Source organism: Crocodylus siamensis, chromosome 4, assembly GCF_052110815.1.
Source record: "Crocodylus siamensis isolate JL-2025a chromosome 4, ASM5211081v1, whole genome shotgun sequence".
Classification (NCBI taxonomy): Eukaryota; Metazoa; Chordata; order Crocodylia; family Crocodylidae; genus Crocodylus; species Crocodylus siamensis.
This window is the reverse complement of record NC_143398.1, coordinates 26,370,409-26,393,081: the sequence shown is the minus strand read 5'-3', so window position 1 is coordinate 26,393,081 and position 22,673 is coordinate 26,370,409. Positions and strand designations below refer to the sequence as shown.

The 22,673-nt window shown below is 40.1% G+C and overlaps 1 protein-coding gene across 1 annotated transcript in view; it reads left to right on the top strand.

Annotated features, from left to right (window-relative positions):
• Positions 1–22,673, top strand: part of COG5 (component of oligomeric golgi complex 5) — a 354,414-nt gene that overhangs the window by 304,127 nt on the left and 27,614 nt on the right. The window contains exons 15-18 of the mRNA XM_090042028.1: positions 2,896–3,006; positions 8,976–9,038; positions 9,944–10,047; positions 12,749–12,986. Of these exons, the coding sequence (XP_089898154.1) occupies positions 2,896–3,006; positions 8,976–9,038; positions 9,944–10,047; positions 12,749–12,986 (516 nt within the window). The remainder of the gene's footprint in view (positions 1–2,895; positions 3,007–8,975; positions 9,039–9,943; positions 10,048–12,748; positions 12,987–22,673) is intronic.

The window sequence follows — 22,673 nt, the reverse complement described above, 5'->3', positions numbered from 1 at the left end:
TAGTATAGCCTCAGAAGTACCTCATGTAGTAAACTCAATTTTACTAGACGACCTCCTGAGGTTCCTTCCAACCCTAACTTTCTATGTTAAATTCTCTTTTCATTACTAATTAAAAGCAAGAAATTAAAACAAAAATCACAGAACACATTCTGCCATATTTCAGATCAGGTGGAGGTGGCCAGATTTAAGTATCTATTCCTTTGGTTGTTAACACTATGGAGTCATACTTTACAGGCTTAAAATAGTTGGCTTCCTTTCCACCTTTTGCAATGTCAACTTTCTGTGTCTCTTCTCAGACAGAGAAAACAACTGGCTCAGGCTCATATTTCAGTTCTTATTCACTATCTTAATTATATATATTAAAATTCAAATTAAAAGTGTTCATTTTAATTCACAGAGGAACTTCTGTCATGATGTTTTGTTAAGCTGTGTTTTTTAATAATTATATTTTGGGGGATTAAAAATAGGACAATATATATTTGAAGGGAGAGAATCATCCTGAAAATCAGGCAATTTTTAAAAAGTTAAAAGTAATTTGGATCATGATAAACTATTCCAAGTATCAGTGTGCCCCAGTAACAAACAGTATACAGACAAGCTCTCCTAGACAGCTGAATTCTCAAAACCTTCTTGCCTTAGGAAATCACTGCTGTGGCAGAAAGGATAAGCCAGAGACAGCACATTATGAATGTTGAGGCTTTTAGCCAATATCCAGTGGGGCATCTTCATATAAGTTAGCCTTGTGAACCCTGCAGCTCAATTTCAAATGTTATTGACAGTAGCAAAATGTATCAGCCTCTGCACTTTAAGCAGTGATAATAGTCTAATGCTGAAAGGGTTCAGAAAATCCCTGTCAAATCCAACTTTGATTAATCTGAAAGAACTAAAAATAAGTATTAATTTTGGGAAAAGTAGATTGTTGTTAAGTGTTTTAGATGGTATGTGTGTTGTTGTGGACAACAGTGCAGAGAATATGAGCAGCGTATTTCTGCCAGGTGCCTCCACTCCACATCTATCATGGGTTGGTGCGAGTCCTGGTGGAGCAGCATAGTACCCAGGGAATTCACGGTGCCCCACATCACCCTGCACCTCCATACTGGGACCTGCACCAATCCACGTTTCACATAGAGGCACAGGTCAGTTCAGGTCCTGGTAAGGAGGTGCAGGGTGGCACAGGACCTGGGAATTCCCAGTGTGGAGGCATGGGGTTTCCTAGGTCCTGGTGTAGAGGCACAGGTCACCAGGGATTCCCTGGATCCTGTGCCAAACTGTGCCAGGATCCCTACCACTCTATCCATTTCGCTCATATCGTACATGTGGGCCCTGCACATGTTCAAAGTAAGGCTGGGCAGAAACCAGCTATAAAGTTATTACACATTTTCAAACACTAACTTTGCAAGCTGGTTGGCCCTTTTTATAGAAGGATAGACATTTTTATGGTGTGAAAATTACTTTGCACGTCTGATCGGTCTAAATCTGTTGCTCCGTTAACCAGTTAATTATGTGATAATAATTTTGTATGTATAGTTTGTCTAAATTTATTACACAATTAACTAGTTAATTGGTTAATATATGTTACATGGGGCTTGTGATGTTTTGAATGTTTTATTGACTTTTTGGGTCTTGTAAAGAACTATGAGTATTAAAACCCTATTTTTTAACAATCTTTTTATTTTATGTAAATTAGACAAGCATATTCTTGTCATGTATATGGCTTGTGTCCTGAGAAACTAGTTTTGCTCATGTACTATTTACTTTTGAGTGTGCATTGCTATGGGAGCTATGGATATATTGTCAAGACTGATTTTGGGAAAGGTCACTAACTGGCTTGTTCAGGGGTTTAAATGTATTCTTGGTGGAGGACCTGAAGTGTTGACCTTATTTCTTTGGGACTTTGCTGGAGGATAAACTTGTATCTTAGACCTAAAATATGTGTTGATAATCACAAGTGTCATACCTCAGTGAAGTCTCCTGATATTAGTAATACCTACTGTAATTGCTTGACAACTACTAGCAAGGATTCACTAAGTCAGCCTCCACCTGTACAGTTATTTTAACAGAATGTTGTGTTTCGCTATTTGTATGTATAGCACCCCCATATTCCTAGTTATGTTTCCAAATTTAATTAAAAAAATAATAAACATCTCCTGTGAAAGGGCTGTAGTTAATTGTCTTATACATCATTCTTGTGCATTATGATTTATACTGGTGACCACCCCCTCCTGCTGAATTCGGGAGCATGGAAGGAGTAGAGGGGACAAGTCAGGCTGCAAAGGGCAGCCCTTCTGTGCATCTGCCTGGTCTGCCTACCTGCAGCAGAGTGCTGCTGAGACCATGGGTTGGGGACCGGCATAGGGGCTATTCCATCTCTGGGAAGCCAGGCAGCCAGGGGAAGGCAGCAATGGTGGTGGCACCAGTCCCCAGAGGAGCAACCACAGGTGCTGCGGAAGTAGCTGGGGAAGACACAAGGTACCAGATGGCAGAGGAGAGCATGTACCTCCTTACAAAGAGGGGTGGGGTGGTACAGGATCTCATAGCACACAGCACAGCTTTTGGGAATTACTGACTTGGATATTTCAGGGCGTAACTTTTAGGGATCTGAATCTTTTCTGTCTGGCAGCTTCATTTGGGGTTCTTCCAACCCTCATTTTTCATCTTGCCCTCTGCTTGTTTTGGGTCTTGTAGGGTCTCTTCTGTATTTCATGTGATCCATAATGAGGGTTAAATTCAAGACATTGACTTTTAGGAATGAACTTGTGCCAGGTGGTTTTTTTCTGATTAGCGTGATGTTTACTAATTTTAATTAATTTTGTGTCTTAAGTTTTATCCTGTTTCAAGAGAAAGTTGTTGACATAGTCTACTTCATACCACTTCTAACTACTTTATTTATTGTAGCTGTCCACTCAAGGAGATGCCAGCCAGGTGATTGGCCCACTTACTGAAGGGCAGAGAAGGAATGTGGCTGTAGTGAACTCGCTATACAGACTGCACCAGTCAATGCTGAAGGTAACTTTCACAGAGCTGAGCTTCTTGCCAGTAATTTTGATTAACTGGTTTTCTTTCTCAGGTTTACCCAGCCTTGAAATTATGAGAATTCATACGAATACTTTCTAAAAATTGTTTGAGCAGCAGCATAGAATGACAGCTGTGCGTATAAATGAGGATTGTATTATAACTGTGGAATGCCGCTTGATATATTAGCATATATCTATTTTTCATTATTTGGTTTTTTGGCTTGCTTGTACTCTTCCTCTTATTATTATGTATTACTTTATCTGTGGTCTGGTAAATTAGAAATTTACAGACCTGGATAGAGCATGGATTTTCATTTCTATCTCTTGAATTTATGTGGCTAAACTATCAACCATGTGAGCTATGATAATGATGAGTGGTCTGATTATCAGTGAGGTAGAGGAGTAGTAGATGATGCAGGTTTCTTTATCTCACAGTGCAAAATACAGCTGGTATCACTAGAGATTGAGTAATAAAGTGACCAGTTGACTCAGGCAGAAGCAACATAGGATAAAATGTCATTGAACGTGTCACATGAAATTTCTTTAGATAGAACGATTGCTGTTTATAAGCATGGCAGATATATTTAGAAGATGTGTTTTCTAGCATGAGAAAAAAACAAGAAAGTTTATGATGGATGTTTCTGAAACAGGGCTAGAATATGAAGGCAGAGTTGGTTAAAAATCAGTTTATCAGTATTGGGCAATATTGCAAGCTGCCGTTAAAGGCACTTAGTGTGAGCATCTACCCATTCAAGCAGGTAAACACATGCTAAATGCATTCATATTATAACAAACTTACAACATTTTGGATGAGGAGTATCTGCAGATCATATTAAGTAACTTGTGTTGAGCTTGTGGTGGGCCAGTTGGGGGCGCTCCTGCGTTGAGCCACCCACCTCAATGTGCCTGAGTGCCTCCCTGGGGGTGCCTTGCGTCCAGCTGACCTCCTTCCTGGAGCACACTCATTAGCCTGGGGGTAATGTGTGCTGTCACCACCCCAAGAAGGGACTCTCTCGGCCCTGTGTCCTTGGAGAAACATAGGCCTAATAGTCTAATGGGTACTCGACCCAGTACAAGCACTTGAGGCACTTCCCCAAGTCGGGGGCCAAAAAGGAAAGTCCCTCTTAGTCCGCAGACCTGTTAGGCATAAACTAGACCCACCCCTCAATAAGTCTCCCACACCGGTCACAAAGGAGAACTTTATTGATTACAGGGGGGAGGGTGAAAATAGGGTACAAGATTGAGCAATATCATAGAAATCCCATAGAGCAAAACAGTCTGGCTGAGGTAACCTTTTGATCATGCATCTGAGTTACTGCCAGCTAGATATCTAATCAGATCTCGAGTAGCTTACTCACAAGCATCATCCTGAGGCTGTTGGAGATTCCCTCTGGAGGCAGGCCATTCTTAGCTCATGAGTTATGGGGGAGAGAGCCAGTTTCAGATGGTAAGGCTCCTCTCCAAGTCTGAGTCCCCCGCATGGCTGCTGCCCCCTCCTCCTGGGTAGTCATAACTTATATAGCCCCTGTGACCTCATTCACCTGGTCCAATGGAGGCCAGCACCTGTTGGCTGTCAGCCAACCAATTTGAAATACATCACTAGTTGCCGGGCAGACTCTAGCCCACCAAGTAGAAACCCCTCACCCAGGTAGCTGATACCAGTCACGTAGGCAGAGGGAGCAGGTTTCCCCCCTCCCTCAGGACTGTAGCCAGCTCAGGTTACCTAAAGAGATAGGGTAAAGGTGTGTCTCCTCTGCTGGGCCCATCCTAATCAAATTGTCACAGCACATAGATTTTGGGGAGAAACAAAGTTGGCTTCCTGCCACAGAGCTAACATTGGCCTATGCTGTCGGGATGATACATGTGATTTGCAGCTTTCCAGCATCTCAGGATGCACCTTTCCCAGCCAACTTCTGCCAAGAAATCTCCTTTCTCTATGTTGTGATTCCAAGCTTGGCCAGACACCCTCAAAATCATCCCTCTTACAACTCCTGCTCCAACTTGCAGGTTTCCTGCAGGTTATTATAGGCATAGATAGTAAGAAGGCAGGTGGAGAGTGAAACTGAGGGCAAGACAGGCAAGTCGCTCCAGTGTTGTCTCCCCTGGTACAGACTGTGCAGGAGAAACAGCCTCTGCTTAGCCAGGAGAGGAGGCAGCAGCGGCCGGGTCTGCCCTCACAAAGAAAAATATGGCAGGGTCAAATGACCAAAGAGGTGTGGGCAAAGTGGGTGGGGACTGCGGACTCTGTAGTTTCCTGCTCACACCTCAGGGGCTTCCCTTCCTCCTTCTGGGGCAATTTGTCAAACTCCCCCCCTCTTCTTTCAGCAGCAGCAGGACTGTCCTCTCCTCTATGCATTACCTTGTAATTGCAGGGAACATGTTTTAACGTTGATACCATGTAACATTCCACAGATTTAGCACATACTAAGTGTCCTGTGCAACACAGTGCACTGTTAGACAACATGATTGCATGAGTCAATCTTATTAGCCTCATTTTCCCCGTTGTTCCCACTTTTTGTTTAAACAGTTGTATATTGTGTGTTGGTTGCCTCAAATTATATTGTGAGCATTTGTGTTAGTGGTTGTTTTATACTATAAACTATTGCAACACTCTGAGTCTAGGGACAGACATGATACATAAACTGGTTCAAGTGGTCAGAAACTAGTTTAAATCTGTAACAGAACAGATGTTCAGTGCATATAAACCAGTTTGAAAATGGTTGACCTTGTTTGAGCTAAACCTGGTTGAATGCAGTATCAGACTTAACTGATGTGGGTCAAACTGGTTTATGCAATGTCTGTCCCAGACCCCTTCCTGGTTTAACTTAAACCAGAGTCCCCTAGCATCCCAGATGCTTTGCAGCCCTGGGCAGGGCTCTCTGCTTGAGGGCAGGGCTGGCCCTGCCCTTCTGCCTGGCTTCCCCCTACCTCCCTCCTCCACTCCCTGCTCAAGCAGGGATTCCCCCCTTCCCTCTCCCATAGCATAGACCATAGCTAGCATGTGGTATGCTGCTAATGCTGAGAGGTGTCTGTGTAAGACAGACAGGACAGTATCCACTTAGGGCTTTTTGGAGCTAATCAACAGCTGGTAATGTCCCTCCATTCCTTCCTTGGAAAAAGCTGTTTAAAAAGAGCTTGAACTAATGAGAAAGGCTTTTGTTTTCTTGATGTGGTGCTAAATGCTGTTGTCAACTTGTTTTTGGTCTGGTCGAGGAGCAGCCGGGGGGGGGGGGGCAGGTTGGGGGGACACCTCCCTAATCGGAGCATTTTGTTGTGGCCTGACACCTGCTCTTTGCTTAGCATAAAGAAAAGGGAAGGGAAGGCTGCTCTAGCTTCCCCCTGCTTCTAGCCTGAGCCACTGCAGGCATGAACCGGCATTTCTTCAGTCCAGAGGGAATGTCTGGATGGTTGCAAACCAGTTCAGCCTAGCCAGGTTAGACTAATCTTCAAAGATTGAATCAATTCTTACTCAGGCTTTTTGAATGTCTGTCCCTTGTCTGAAAGGTGGCTTTAAACCTATTAGGAAACTAAATGCTATCACACTATAAGTTATAGATTGGAACAGATGAGTGAAAAATGCTGAGAACTTTTCAACATACCCACAGCCCTCTGTATGGGGAGCTGAGGAACACAGGACCGGAAGAGAACTTGGATCATCCAATCCAGTCTCCTGCTACAATGGTAACCATGTCATATAATCACTTTAGTACATTTATCAAGCTCCAACTTAGACTCAGTTTTTTGCCTTCTATACTCCTACTGAAAGGCTGTTCCGGAACCTCTTTCTCCTTACGATTAGAGACTTCCTTCTAATTTCCAGTGTAAATTTATCCTTGGTTAATTTATTCCTATTTCTTTTGTGCCAACGTTGTACTTTAGCTTAAATAGCTCTTCTCCTTTTCTGGCATTAGCCACGCATAGGGGGTGCATGTGGGTTCAAGTGGATCCCCTGAGATTGGACACTGCCAGTGACATCTGCGGGTGGTCACCAATCACCACTCAGTGCTTGCCACCCTCCCCCCTTGCTGCCGACACTGCCGAAGCTGCCTATGGGCAGTTGTTTCTTGTCACCCTCCCCCCCCACACCAATGCTGTCAATGGCATCTGCAGGCAGTCACTGATTGCCAGTCGGTGCTCACCACGTCTCCCCACCTTGCAGCCGATACTCCTGCAGCCACCTGCGGGTGGTCCCTGCTTGTCGTGCCCTTGCCACTGACATCATGGCTGTTTGTGGGCGGTCCCCGCTTACTGTCACCATGCCCCACTGCCGCCCCACTTGCGGGTGGTTACCATGCCCCTCCAGCTTTGGCAGGCACAAGTCATTCATGTTTCCTGGTGTTTAGCTGTTGGTTGTAACAGTGATTATATTCATTTTCAGCCTTTGTTGTGCTTGGTTCAACCAAACTAGTTTAGTTTTCTCCCATGGATAACCTCTGCATTCTCCTGATCATCCTAGTAGCTCTTTTCTACCCCCCATCCACTTTGAATTAACCTTTCTGAGAGGATCTCTCCACCTTCCCTCTCTCTCTATGTTAGTGGCCTGGACTTCACCTTCAGTCAAAAACAGCCCTAGGAAGCATAAAATAAATAAAAGCATTGCCTCTTGAATTTCCCGTAGGAGATTGCTCCTCTGACTGAGGTCTGTTCTACAGTGAAATTTCAACATGGCTGTACATATTTCTGTAACAATTAAGCTTACTGAAACTGTGCCAATAATGGTTACGCAGTCAGCATAAACCATGACAAACTACTATCACTTCTGTACGCTAATTTTGATTAAACCCTGGTTTGAATAAAGACAGGCTCATAAATACCATACTGGAGTTACTGGCTTTAAAATGTTCCAGAAAGCATGAAAATCAGATAAAATCTGTGTGAATTTTGCAAACAGGTGGTATATCTAATTTTAAATATGCTCTCTGGCATCTCAGTAATGAACCTACTGTTTTCTGATGTTGATGTGGGATCTGATATGATTCAGTGTTAAATGTTATTTAATAATTAATATGAGAGTATTTTAAAATTAAAGATAAAAAGATTTTAAAAATATAAATATGTTGATAATTGTAAGAAAACTGATAGCAGTTTCCAGCTTTCTTTGATTTTAATCTTAATGTGCTTGTAGCTGGAATATGAGCAGTGATTTCAACATCACTTTACTTATAAGGAATGTAAGTACTCTACAAATACATATACTTATAACAGTTGTACAGCTCTCCATAAATCCCACGCAGTTCAGTAGGAGAATAGACCATTTAACTTCTATCACATTGTATTGCTATTACTTCAAGCTAGAAATCCTAGAAATCCAGCATTTCAAAATGTATAGTTTTGATTTGGAAATAATTAACAGCCTATTGAGTTCCTGTTGAGCTTAGTGGGAGTCATCCTTTTGCCTTCAGTGGGAGTGAGTCAGACCCTAACTGCATGGAAAGCTTAAGAAAGGAGCAACAGAAAATAAATAAATGCAAGTGTATTTTAAATGGTGCCCTCTGTACAATATCAATTATCATTGATCTGGAGCACTAGAGAAGCTTCACTTTAGACTCAGTTGATCTAAAGTTTTGTTGTTTCTAATGCTGTAGAGGTCATTGTGAATATCTGGCATTTGGATCTTCTGATTGCCTTTGAGAAGTAGATGCTGCATCTCAGTTATTTCTTCTTAGAATTCAAATGTTTTTACCAAATGAATAATATTTTGTCTGTGATTTACCAGATCAACATTTTCTGAAGGATTTCTAAATATTTTTAAAAGCCATGGGTGCTCTTTCAGACACTGGATTGATCTTGTGGAATACCTAGCTTTGAAGATTTCGTCTACAGCATTTTTTTATGATTCATAGCTGTGGCCCATTTCTCTGTAATTAATGGGAATAATCAAATATGAGTTCAAGCCAAACAAAATGTACTACCTAACCCGTCACTGAATTTCAACTATGTTAAAATTATTTTACATTTTAGGTGGTTTCCAACCAGAGTTCATTTCCAGCAGTTGCTGAGCAAACTATCGCTGCAGCCTTAAAGGTAATTGAATATCAACATGCTTTTAAATTAAAGCTGAAATTTTTTGTTTTGCTATACTTAAAATGGGAGCCAACTTCTACTTTGTTGTCATCTGGTACCTTTTCTGACTATATGGACCTCCCCTTGGCCACAATATACATTCACTTGAACTTTTCCATCATTTACATTTCCTCTGTCCCTTAGCCATGTTTATGTTTGATGTCAAATTTAAGTAGTACTATATTTTCTCACATACAGCACACTTTGGAATATAATGCACAACTTTTCTAGAGTTATGGCTGCATGGAGCAGGGACAGATACTCTTCTTCAGCTGACTCACCCTCCATTTGCTGCTTAACTAAAACTAAAACTAAAACCGTAGCTGTTGCTGAAGGCTGGTATCCATGGGTTGATCTATGATTTTGAAACAAGCTAGAGTTTCCAAGACTATGAAATAGGGAGAGAGAAATTGGGAGTAGCCAGCAGACAGCAAAATTGCCCTGAGAAAGGTTAGCTTGATTAATGGAACACCCAGACCATTAAAAAGGAGAGATTATTGTTAACACCTTTGAAGTGAAACTGAAGTGCACGCACCATAAGTAAGTTTTATATGCAAGGAGTACCAAAGTGCAACACGCCCACTCAAATAAAAGCTTTACTTCAGTAGTATTAGTAGTGGTAAAGAAGCCACATTTTCCCTGCCGTAGTTAAATGGCTGAATAAAGATAAACAGAAGCTAACATCACATTTTCCTTTCTTTTAAGTAGTGTCTAATATGGGATAAAGGAACACTGTTAAAATGAAGAGAGCAAATATCTGTAACAATTAATTTATCCTTAATCAAGATATATTTCAGGTGTTAGAAGGTTTTCTGGGTTTTTTTTTTTTTTGCTGATTTCTTCCTGTCTTGATTTCACTCTCTTAGGCAGTCCATGATCTGATGGGTAGCGCTGTGCAACCCTTATTGAATTCAGTCGGAGACTCAGTAGAAGCTATTATCATCACTATGCATCAGGAAGATTTTTCTGGGTAATCAGTCACTACTTTCATAGTTTATCATTGTCCTTGTTTATTGTACATGCTTAACATCCTTTAATTGCTGCAGTGACTGCAACAGGAACTTTTGCCTGAGGGCTTGTGTGTTTGACTGTCATTTAACACAAAAAGCAGAAGGAAGCCTAGCCATTGATCCAAGCAGTCATAATCAGATTATACCTGCCTTTGTTTTGACTGCCTGTAAAGTAAAACTGGTCAGCAAACCATTTCAAATGAAAACTTCTCTGGGTGGGGAAAAGGACTTTTTAGAAAACAACTTTTTTGTGAGACATTTTCAACAATAGTGCTTTTTGTTTTTTCAAGGAAGTGTTTTTTTATAAAAAAAAAAAAGGTCAACTTTTTTATCAAAAAGTATTGTCCAAACCATTATTGAGAACTAAATGAAATGTATTGTTTACTAAAATTCAAGGTTTTGATAAATAAGAAATGTGGATATCTGTTTTGGATAACCATTTCTGTAATATTTTAAATGAAAAATTCCATGAAAAAATGTGAATCATTTGGAAAATAGAATCAGTTTTGAACCCTTTGAAATGAAAATAGCTTGAAAATATTCCCTAAACTGAGTCTAGCATTTTTGATAAGTTGTTCCATGGTGGCAATTGGTTTTAAAACCCAAATACTTGGTTTGCAATGGCCACAGGTTCCAAGCATTTGTGGAGAATGCTTCCATAAACCTTGACCTGGTGCCAGTATTTTTGTGTTGACTCCATTTATCTGGCAGTGAGAGCATTAGTGGTGACCTCTCCCTTGTGGTGTTCACTGTCACCCCAACATGTCATGCATTCTCTCTTTCTAAGGCAGCCATTCAAAAAAGTACATTTTTATAGACCAACTAGATAGTTGCAAAAAAAATTCTTTATTTGCAAGCTTTCAGGCTCACAGCCTTCCTCAGGCGAAGGAGAATGCGAAGATTATAAAATTTATCCCAGGTAGAATTCAAACTTCATATTGCTCAGGAGAACTGGAGAATGGTACAAGTTCTTCGTGGTGGCAAAAATCATTTTATGCAGATTTTATGCAGATTAGGCTTGGACAAAAGTTGGGGCAGTCTACCTTTTAAGGTGTCTGCTGGTAAGCAGGATGTTGTATTTTGCTTCCTTCTAGTTAAGATGTTTTCATATTGCACAAGAGAACTGGTGATGGAATGGTTCTTCTGGGTAAAGAAGTTCTGTTGTGTTGAGGTTGCTCTGCAAATATGAAACAAAAGGCTGGAGCAGGGGTGTTTGCTTCCAGGTCACAGGGATTTTGCTTCTTGTAAAATAGTGATGTTTTAGTTTTAAAACAGCAAATTATGATATCTTCCATGTTTCAGGGATAAAGGTTTTAGCTGTACTGATCTGAAGGCAAAAACAGTCAGTGTGGTAGAGGTGATATCTTTTATTAGAACAACTAGATAGTTGCAAATTTTTTTTTCTTTATTTGCAAGCTTTTCGGCTCACATGCCCTTCCTTTAATTTGCATAAAATTAACTTTTCCACCCAGGAGAACTAATACAACCCTCTAAGTTTCCTGTGCAATATGAAATTTCATTTCTACTTGGGAGTAATTTTGCAATCTTTGCATTCTCCTTTGCCTGAGGAAGGGCACGTGAGCCCAAAAGCTTGCAAATAAATAATTTTTTTGCAACTATCTAGTTGGTCTAATAAAAGATATCACTTCTACCACACTGACTACATTTTTGGAGATGTTTTTCATTTTGATTTTCCACTTGTCAATGACAGTATTTACCAGCTTCAGTCTTCCCTCTTCTTAACACAAATAAGTACTCTATGGTTTGATCAGTTGATACAAACCATGGACTTTTTAAATCCTGCAAGATGATACGTGCCCTGTCTTCCCACTCACATCTTAGAGTACTCTAGAGCCTGACTATAATTCAAAGAGAGAGATCACTGATCACTATGCCCTATAGCTCAGACTCTGTTTTTGCCCCGATTAGAAGAAATTATCAACAATTTTGGGTGTCAGACATGGGCATTTTAATGTCTCGTCTGTATTTACACCTTTCTGCTATCAAAAGTTTTACTGGCGGACAGCAACTGCCACAGCCAAGCCATCAGAGCACAAAATCTAAGCACTTTTAGTTATGGAAGGGACCACAGTAGTCAGCAGGTGTGAAAGTATCTGCATACACCTTCTGTCAGCTGAAAGAAGCAGAAGGCTTTTTCTGTTTGTTGTCAGATGTGGTACAACTCTTCTGGGAGGAAGAAAGGCTTTGTCCCAGTAGACAAGCTGTGAGTATGCTCACACTCAGAGTTTTGCTGGCAGAACAAACTAGGCCTAAGACAGAGTGGGTTTGAGACAAACTGAGCTAGTTACTCTGAGACATGTACCTAGTATTATTTCACCTAACATTAAAGTATTATACCAACAGTTGGGACATTTAAGCTTAGGAGTTGGATTTAGAGCTCTAGCCTCTGAGCTGATGGAGGCTGTGCAAATTGGATAGGAGGGGGTGATTTCCTGTAGCTTGTCATAATGGCAATGGTTGATCAAGAAAGATGTTAGACTGCAGTTCCAGAGGGAGCTACGTACAGGCAGAAATAAGATGCAGTAATTCATACCAGCAAGAGAAAATTACTTCATGGGATAAGAAGCAAATTAAAAAGAAATAAATATTTTTAGTTGTTTTATAAGGATGAATTGAGCTGCTTTTTTACATTTTTGGTAGATCATTATCCAGCTCAGGAAAACCAGATGTCCCTTGTTCTCTGTACATGAAAGAATTACAGGGCTTCATTGCAAGAATCATGAGCGACTACTTCAGACACTTCGAGTGTTTTGACTTTGTTTTTGATAACGCTGAAGCCATTGCTCAGAGAGCAATTGAACTTTTTATTCGTAATGCCAGCTTAATAAGACCCCTTGGTGAAGGTGGGAAGATGCGACTCGCTGCTGATTTTGCACAGGTAAGCTTAAGGGCTCATTTCCGTATTGTTTGGTTCCCGCATTAACTGAAATTTGTAGCTACTTAATTCCCATCAGAATATAGATGACAGATAACTGTTGAAACCGGTCCACTTTGGGTCTTTTAATCTTATCATCACCCTTTATCATTATGAGGCAAATTTTGTCAAGCCTGAAGCCTGCCACTGATGTCTTTAAACTGATATGAATTCAATTTATTTTGTAATGCCAGCCTATTCCTCTTTACCACTGATTCGCTTCATTGGAAACTCTTCACCCGTTTCTCAGGTGTTTCATGGGTTTTCTGTATATTCCCCCAATGCCAGCAGTGACTATGGTCATTGATTGGGCACGCTTACATTGTAGGTTACAAACTAAAGAAACATCAGCACACGGTGAAGGCCTGTCCATGGCTGTGTACCGAAGGAAGGACAGTGTTTTGTGATTCTGCTGGTGTATCTCCACTCAAATATATTATTCTCCTCATTTTTACTCAACTGATAAACTAAACACGGTCTATCAGATAATTCCTGTTTCCAGTGGAGAATTTGCTATTTTCACATAAAAGACATTAATAGTAACACAATGTAATGTGAGGATTTCAGAGAATATAACATAAATATCCTGCGATCTGGTAACCAAAGGCTAGGTCAGTTTTAAGATGCTAGTTATCTTTATCTTCAAAGCACAGAGGGACAAGTTTTTGGTTTTTGCCAAATTGTTCATTTATAAATTCATATTTATTATGTGTAGGTGTGCAGTATTTATATTTAATGCTTAAAGAAGCTTATATATACCTGATGTATAAATATTACTATAACAATGAAATATCCCTTCCTTTGTAAACACATTTTTTCTCATCCTGATGTAAGTTGCCTTTCATCTAAAAGGCAGAAATATGTTCTTATCTCAGTGCGAGGAGCTTTACATGCTGTCTCCCACTGTGTTGACTGCAGTTACTGAATGGACAATTGAATGACAATAAATCCTCTGATCTCTCTGCTGTTGTGCTGTGAGAGAAACTTAAATTAAACGTATAGTTCTCTGGTTCTGAATTTTACTTCTTCCCCTATCTTTAGCTGCTGCTGCTGTTCTTATAGCTGCCTTCTGTGCTGCATTTGTCTCTCCTTCGTGTCCTCGTCCTGCTTTCTTTTTCTTAAGCTATACTTATAACAGGAAATAAGTGGCTGGGTCTCTCCTGCTGCTGCTGTTGCCTGTGATTCAGCTTCCCTCGTGCCAGCATCTCTAATCCAACTAATGAAGAAACCTGGCCCTGGGAATTCTGATCTTAAAGTGCTGTAGAAAACTTCAGTATAGTAAAACTTTGTGCCATGAGTTCCTGATACAGATCTTATTCATAGATTCATAGATTCATAGATGCTAGGGTCGGAAGGGACCTCAATAGATCATCGAGTCCGACCCCCTGCATAAGCAGGAAAGAGTGCTGGGCCTACGTTACCCCAGCTAGATACACATCCAACCTTCTCTTGAATACCCCCAGGGTAGGGGAGAGCACCACCTCCCTTGGGAGCCCGTTCCAGAGCTTGGCCACTCGAACTGTGAAGAAGTTCCTCCTAATATCTAATCTAAATCTGCTCTCCTCCAGCTTGTGGCCATTATTTCTTGTAACCCCCGGGGGCGCCTTGGTGAATAAATACTCACCAATTCCCTTCTGCTAGCATTGTGAGTAAGGAGATAGAGCAACCTCCTACTTCATGAGTAGTTGGTTCATGTCCTCTAGTGTATGTATCAGCAATAAACAGAACTGTATAATCAAGATTCCCACAATGACATGTGCTGTGTTTCATTGTAATAATCTTCTGTGCATTATAGATAGGGGTCTACTAAACTCGAGAAGGTGGCTGGTTGATTTTGCGGGAAAATTGTGGTGTTGGCTACCATATGCACAGGTGGATTGCTTTGTCCCCTCCCACCATGACTCTGATTGGCCGAAAGACCCTGGTGACCCTGCCCCCTGCCACTGATTGGTGGAGAGGGCTGTCCTTCATATAGCCCCAACCCCTCATTGCTGATTGGTAGATAGGGGTGGGGTCACATGACAGGGAGCCATCAGCCAATCAGGGGTGGGGCAGCAGTCATCTTGCCAGCTCCTCTTTTCCCCCAGTGGGCTGTATGGCCCGGCCACAGTGACGGTGAGGACTGCTGGCTCCCACTGGGAAGCGAGCATTTTATTTTTAGCAAGCTTTTTATTTCCTCCCACAGATTTTGCACAAATCTCCCGATTTCACAATTTCTGTGAAATCCATGAAATTGAGATTTGATTAGGTCCCTAATTATAGATGCTGTCCTAGTATTCAGATTAGTTGTGTGCTGGATTGTCAGATATAAACATAGGTAACTGTCAATCTGCACCATGTTACACTGCGTACACTGAAGAAGCATACAAAGCCCTAAAAACTATTTGCAGTTTACAGGCTCACCATTTATTGGGAATCCCTTGTGAATTTACCTGTGATGAACATTTACAATATTTATAGAAGACCCATTTATTTAAGGTATTCTCTTAGAAAAGCACTTCTCATCCAGGACAAATGGATGCATTTTTAAATTTTATTTTTACATTTAGAACTAGTCAGACTGGAAGCACTTTTTCCTGGGGTCAGGCAAGCCCTCTTAAAGACATTTTCCTGACATTTATCCAGCCAGTGAGGAACCAGCTAGGCATCAGAGAGGTTTTTAACCTGCTCATTGCTGTGAGTTTTGTTGCTTTGTGAAAACAAAGGTCTGTAGAGTTATGGTGATCTGGTGTATCTTAGACTTTGATGCCCTGCTAAATGATTAATAGAGACACTGAAACAGAGGAGGAAAAGTAAACATTATAAACTCAGAAATTTATTGAGAAGGAAGGAGGATTTCTCTTATTTGGCATGAAAATTGATGTTCTGTCAAAATAACATTCCAAAGCTCAAAGGGAAAAAAAAGACATTTATTAAAAGAATAATAAGTAAAAATAATAACTGTACTGAGATGAAATGCACTAAAAATTGCAAGGCCTATTAATCCCCATGCTTTGTGATGTAATTCAGTCATCAGAATTAGAAAAGATCTTGATAGATTGAAGAGCTGGGTAAAAGAACAGAATGAAGATTAACCAAAGGCACAAGTACAGAACGGGAGATAACTGGCTGGGCAGTAGCATGGCTGAGAAGAAACTCGGGTTCTAGCAGATCACAAGACTCAAAATGAGTCGTCAGTTGCAAAAAAGCTAACATCATTTGGGCTGCATCAAGAAGAGAATTAGGTGTAAGGCGCAGGAAGTGATAATACCAATCTACTCAGCACTTGTTAGGCCACAGCTGGAGGATTGTGTGTGCAGTTCTAGGCTTTTCATTTTAAGAAAGATCTGGAGAAGCGGGAGAGAGTCCAGAGGCAAGTGACAAAAATGATAAAGGGGTTGGAAAGCAAGCCCTGTAAGGAAAGGCTGAGAGTGGTAGATATGTCTAGCTTGGAGAAAAGGAGATTAAGCATGATGCAGTTTTCAGTTATTTGAAAGACTAAAGAATAGGAAGAGGACATGAAGAAATGGTTTTAAATTGCAGCAAAGAAGTGAAGATTACATCTGAGGAAAAATGTCCTTGTTGTTAGACAAGTAAGGCAGTGGAAAAGACTTTCCAGGGAAGCTGTAGAATCTCCTTCACTGGAGGTTTCCAAGAGGAGGTTGGATAAGCTCTTATGGATAGCATTTCTGCAGGGAGCTGGACCTAGTAACCCTTCAGGTCCCTTCCAAAAATGTGATTCTGTAATATATGAAAGACCACCCTTACCCCATGGGTTGGTTATAATTCTTTTTCACCATTTTTAAAGCAACCAATTGTTGGTTCCTTTCATGATTCTCTGTATATTTTGTAACTGTCTACTCTGTTGCAGCTTTATGCTTGTTTTAGTGTAGCTTAATTCTTGTGTTACACTCCAAGAGTTTCAATAGGGGATGGGAAGCTCTGCTCTTAGACTTTATATTTGCCTTAGTTAATACTGTCCTATGAACTGTTTTAATCTTGTTAAGTCATTGTTTTCTGATAGACAAACTTTTATTTTACAACTTTTTTTAGAATTTTATTTTCAAGTCTTTGGTGTTTATTGGCTCAGATGCATCTGGAGTTTTACACTGATATTTTCTTAAATGGAATTATACTCATACGATATAAGAGACAAGGAACAATATTTATTTTCAAGATCTCTAAGCAGACTATAAGTGTGACTCAACTAGATTTGTAATATTGAAGATCTTTAGAGATTAATCTGAAATTAAAATAGTGTGAAAGGAAATTTAGTTGATAAAATTGGTAACCAGTTTTATATACTGTTAATTATTTGATCATTTAAAATAGAGTTGCAGAAATTAAATGGAAGTCTAAAGAGAAACCCTTGTGTCTAGGGTTTTCAATGTTGTTTTGCTACCCGGGGATGCATCCAGACAAGCACGAGTATGGTTTGTGGTGCTGCAGCCCTGTCTGTGGCACTGCAAACTGCATGCACCACGTGCAGACTTTCATCCCATTGCTAATTTGTGGTGCAGTGGGTTTTTATGACACCAGGAGATTGGGCCAGAAAAAAGCAGGATGGCACACATGGCAGCATCATGCACTTTCCAAAACCAGAGCCTGGCCAGCCGGAGCCACACTCTGACTGCTGGCCAAGCTCTGCATGCCTGGAGGCCCCCAGGTAAGGGCATGTACAGGGGGAAAAGCAGCAACACAAATTTGTCACTGCTTTTTTCCCATGGCAAACGCACACCCCTTCTTGTGGGGATGCAGCTCAGGAGTTTTTCAAGAGAAGTTTGTATGGGAGTATTCTTAAGGCATTCCACTGAGAGTCCAGGAGATCTTGATTTGGTACCAAGCAAGAGATAATCTTGATCTTTGTGGCCAGTTGTTCTAATAGTGGATTGAACAGAACATGAACAAGGGGGCTTCTTTGGTACCTCCCCCAATAAGATAAAATAAAAATGTTGACTGCGTAAATGTTTACTATTGAAATCCACATTGAGAGATACTGGTGCAATGGAGACTTATTTCCTACCGTTTAGCTTCTAGGAAGGGACGGGAGTCAGAACCACTGTCTTGGTATGTGATTTTGTATGAGGCCTGATTCTCTCTCTGCCCTTCCTAACTATGAAGGAAGTATATATTAATATTTACTTACAGATGCTGGGGTTTAATTAATATTTGTGTAGAGATATGATATTCTAAGATCAAAACAGAACAGATAAATCTCAAGTATCTTTATTATTTTTCTAAGAAACTTTTCCTTCCTTTTCTCTCATGATGGGAGCTAAAAAACAATTCTGCTTTAATCAGGGTTGAAATCCGAAAGACAAGAAGTAGCGGAGCTAAAGTATACTCAATATTTAATGCCTTCTATCTTCCCAGAAGAAGGAAATTACTTTTTAGTATGCAGTATCTTGGAGGTACTTCATAGCTGAAAAATTTATTTTAAACACCTATCATTTTGGAATCCTTGTATGGTAGAGAAATCAAATTCTACATCCCTTCAAGGTCAATTTTTTCATATAACAATTGAGAGTCCCACTGCTTCCCTACTAATATTTGCTTTAAGACTCTGTGATGCTGAAGAGCTAGAGAAAAGCATTTCTGAATTAATGTTTGAAAACTTGGAATTCTTTTTGGCTAGGAAAAAATAATTGCTAACAACTACAAAAAAAATCTTGTTAAGATTTTCTAGCTAGAAAAACAGACTTTTAGTACAGGCATACCTCGTTTTATTGCGCTTCGCTTTATTGCGCTTCGCAGATATTGCGTTTTTTACAAATTGAAAGTTTGTGGCAACCCTGCGTCTAGCAAGTCTATCGGCACCATTTTTCCAACAACATTTGCTCACTTCACATTTTTTAGCAATAAAGTATTTTTTAATTAAGGTATGTACATTGTTTTTTTTAGACATAATGCCATTGCACACTTAATAGACTACAGTATGGTGCAAACATAACTTTTATATGCACTGGGAAACCAAAAAATTCGTGTGACTCACTTTATTGCAATATTCGCTTTATTGCAGTGGTCTGGAACTGAACCCGCAATATCTCCGAGGTATGCCTGTACAAGGTGATTTTAAAAGATGCTGTAATAGCCAGTGAACAATAACTTCATCATGGAACTTTTTTTAAAAAGTGCTTTGCAGTATATGTGCCTTATGTGTATGCAGTATATGGGAATAGATATCAGCTTCATCCTTGGATTGCTGAACATAATCTGGTTAGACAAGACAATCATGAGGCAGTTATTCACAATATGGCTAGTCAGTAAATAGCTCAGCAAATAATTGATCAGCTAGCCGTGGGGTACAACAGGGTCACATGAGAGAAAAATAGGAAAAAGATTTTCTGAGGCTTAAATGTTTAGTGAAGGCTGATGTGACAATGAACAGACATAAAGTTATATATAGAAATTGGCCAGGAGGCTGTAGCTTCATTAAATGCACTGTAACACAATAACACTTATATTCTGTAACTGCATTGAATGAAATGTATTAAAAAACCCAGCCCACAAAAGCACAGGGTATTGGACAAAGGAGAAAGGGATGGGAGGCAGTGGGCGGTGTTATTCCACCCGTGGACATTCGTCACTTTCAGAATACTCCTGTTAAGTACCCGCAGTGTTCAAGGCCAGCATTCCTGTAGGACAAATTTCTATTCCTAGAAATCCCAAAATCTTTTGCTAATATAACCACAAGAATGGATCCAACCTCCATAGGTACAAAATGTTTGTTTGGTACTTAATTAAAGGGGAAAAACATCTCTTCTACTTCTCACCTACCATGAGTTTTAAAGACAGCCCACTCTCAACAATTTTCATCCCAACTGCAGATCTATATTTATGATCAACCAGATTTGCGATCCTGAGGGAATAAAATAAAAGAAGGTTCTTCCTAATATCCAGCCAAAATTTTCCTTGCTTCTACTTCTGTTCCCTGAGGGCATGTAGAATAGCTGATCACCATCCTCTTTATAACAGCCGATTTTTATTTGCAGGCTGTTATCAAATTCCCCACTCCCCAGTCTTGTCCTCTGAAGACTAAATAGTTCTTCTAATTCTTCCTCATATGTCATGTTTTCTAGATCTTGTTTTTTGTTCTCCACTGTGCCCTTTCCAGTTTGTTCATGTCTTTCTTGAAATCTGGTGCCCAAAACAATACTCCAGGAAAGGCCTTAGGACTCAGTAGATAAGAAGGATCACTTCCCATGACTTGCATTCAACACATCTCTTAATATCTTTGAGGCCATGGATGCACATTCATTTCAGCTGTTCCCGCAGTGATGGCAGCAGCTCTTGCCACTGCTCCCCCTGTGTGGGGCATGGGAATTTGGCAGCAAGAGAGGGTGATCATATTTATTGCCACTGCTCCCTGCCGCCAAATTTCCCAATTCATGGGGAACCCTGTGGGTCAGATATCTATGGCTCTATGGGCCAAAGGTTAAGCACCCCGATCTAATTCAGTCAAATAAAGCACATGCTCAAATAAGAGGAACAATCTTAATTATACTTGAATTGTAGCTGTTGACTGACTACATCAAGTTACAGTACGTAGTGTTGGAGGTCTGAGTTTATATTGTTCAAGTATGTTCTTACCACATTAGCCTCACTCATTCCCACTTTTCATGACTCATTCTAGAGGGTATAGACTTCCAAACTCACAAAACATTTTTTATTTGGCACCTACTGTTTCACGAATCAGCCATCTGCTTCCTTTAAATTTATATAGTTCTGGCAATACTCATAATTTCCTAGAATGAATAAAGGTTGGAGTTTAAGAACAGAGTATTCTAAAGTAAATCATGCTCTTTTGCATACTTAAGACCAAAAATGTGGAGTTAAGGACATTCTTAAGCTATTGGTCATATAGATTATTGCCATTTGTTTTAATGAGTTAGTATCTCTGGCTGAGCTTTGTGAAAACAAAAGTTCAACTAAAATCTTACTTAATCATATCCACTTTTGGGGGAAGAAATCCTTTAAAAAATGTTAGGTAACATCCTGTCTAGTCTTTTCCTAGGTTGTGTCTCTCTCCTCCTCAGAGAGAGCAATTTGTACTCGTGCCTTGATTTTCAGTGGTCCAAGTAGTAGTTAGGTGACTAGTTTGGAATTTTATAAAGCACTAAAGGGATTTCAGCACCTGCCTCCTATTGGAAGTCATTTACTTCCAGCCATCACCTGAAAAGAAGTAACAAGAAAATCTCACTCTTAGTTCCTGTTAACGTTCAGTGGGCGTTAGATGCTTCATTGCCATCTGGGCCTTTGAAAAATCTCCTAATTACCACTTTACTGTCCCTCTACCACTGCTACTTTGCTGGTTTATCATATTGAGGGGTGAGACATGAACCAGTCTAAGAGTATGACAACACAGGTGGCCATACCCACTTTGTTCTTGTATGCACACAGTAACGAAGAATCCCACATATACAGTTAAATGTGATTTGTGAAATGTCTGTATCAGCATGTGATCTGGCAGTTTTATTTGGGAAAAAAAGGTTATATTATCAGAGAGAATAATGACGTTAAAAGTCCTTTGCTATAAATATCATCCTGCTACAAATACAGTGGAGTGAGTTCAATAATGTTATAAAAATGTTGAGGATTTCAAAGTGTCTTCTATTCCAGCTATTTATTCATTTTTGTCCCTTTGAAATTTAGTGTAATTATGCAGTATATAGAAATAGAAAGCCTCAACCAACAAGAGTTTGAACCATCAGCATCTGGGCTACACAATTCTGATCATGCAAGTGCTGGCAGCAGCTACTTTTTTTGCCACCCCCTCTCCCAGTTGGCACCTGGGTAGTTTTTCTGTTTGCCCTGCCCTAGTTACTCCACTAAGTTAAGTAAATAAGTAATGTCAAAGATGTTTTTTAAATCAATGATTCAAAATGTACATGTAGAGTAAAGTTCCTATCCTACTATTGTTGAGTGCCACCTTCTGGAATGGGAAAGACTTGCCACGTGTCTAAAAGCCATAGCCACTGTTTATTTATTTGTTCATTATTAGTGAAATATATAATACTGCTGGGCATTTAAGTGATGATGTAGTGAGATCATGGTATTAAGGGATTTCATGTCTGTGTTCTAATGACTTTTACACTTTCTCAGCTTCCTTTATAAAGGATGATTTTTCAGTTTCTATTACCCTCCCCCCAATAACTCTACATGGGATCTGAAAGTTGAAATTGTTTTTTGTCATACACCTCACCTTGAATCAGGATTTGGTCCCTGGCACTTGGGGTTCTGTGCTCTATGAAAAACAAAAAACACTCTCTAGCAATCCCCAGTTTTGTCACTGAGCCCAGCAGCTATCACTCAGAATCCAGAGAGTAGATCTTTGAGTTAGAAGGTATCACTCTTAGATGTGACTATGCCTTTAAGTAACCCAGTGACAATAAATCTCAGCTGTCATCTTCTAGTATATATAGATTTTGTGCCCTTGTATTTTGGGGAAGGCTGTTTTGTCATCTCTTCTACCCAGAGGGATGTTCAGTAGGGCTGTGTGAGGTTTCAGTCGCTGATTCAATTTGGTGGAGATTCAGCCTGATTCAGTGGCTGAATCTCCAAATCTGAATCAAATCAGGAGACCCTTTAATCTCTCCGAATTGAATCGGAACTCTCCGAATTGATTCAGAGAGATCTGATGATTCGGACATAGACACAGCTTTAAATGCTTTT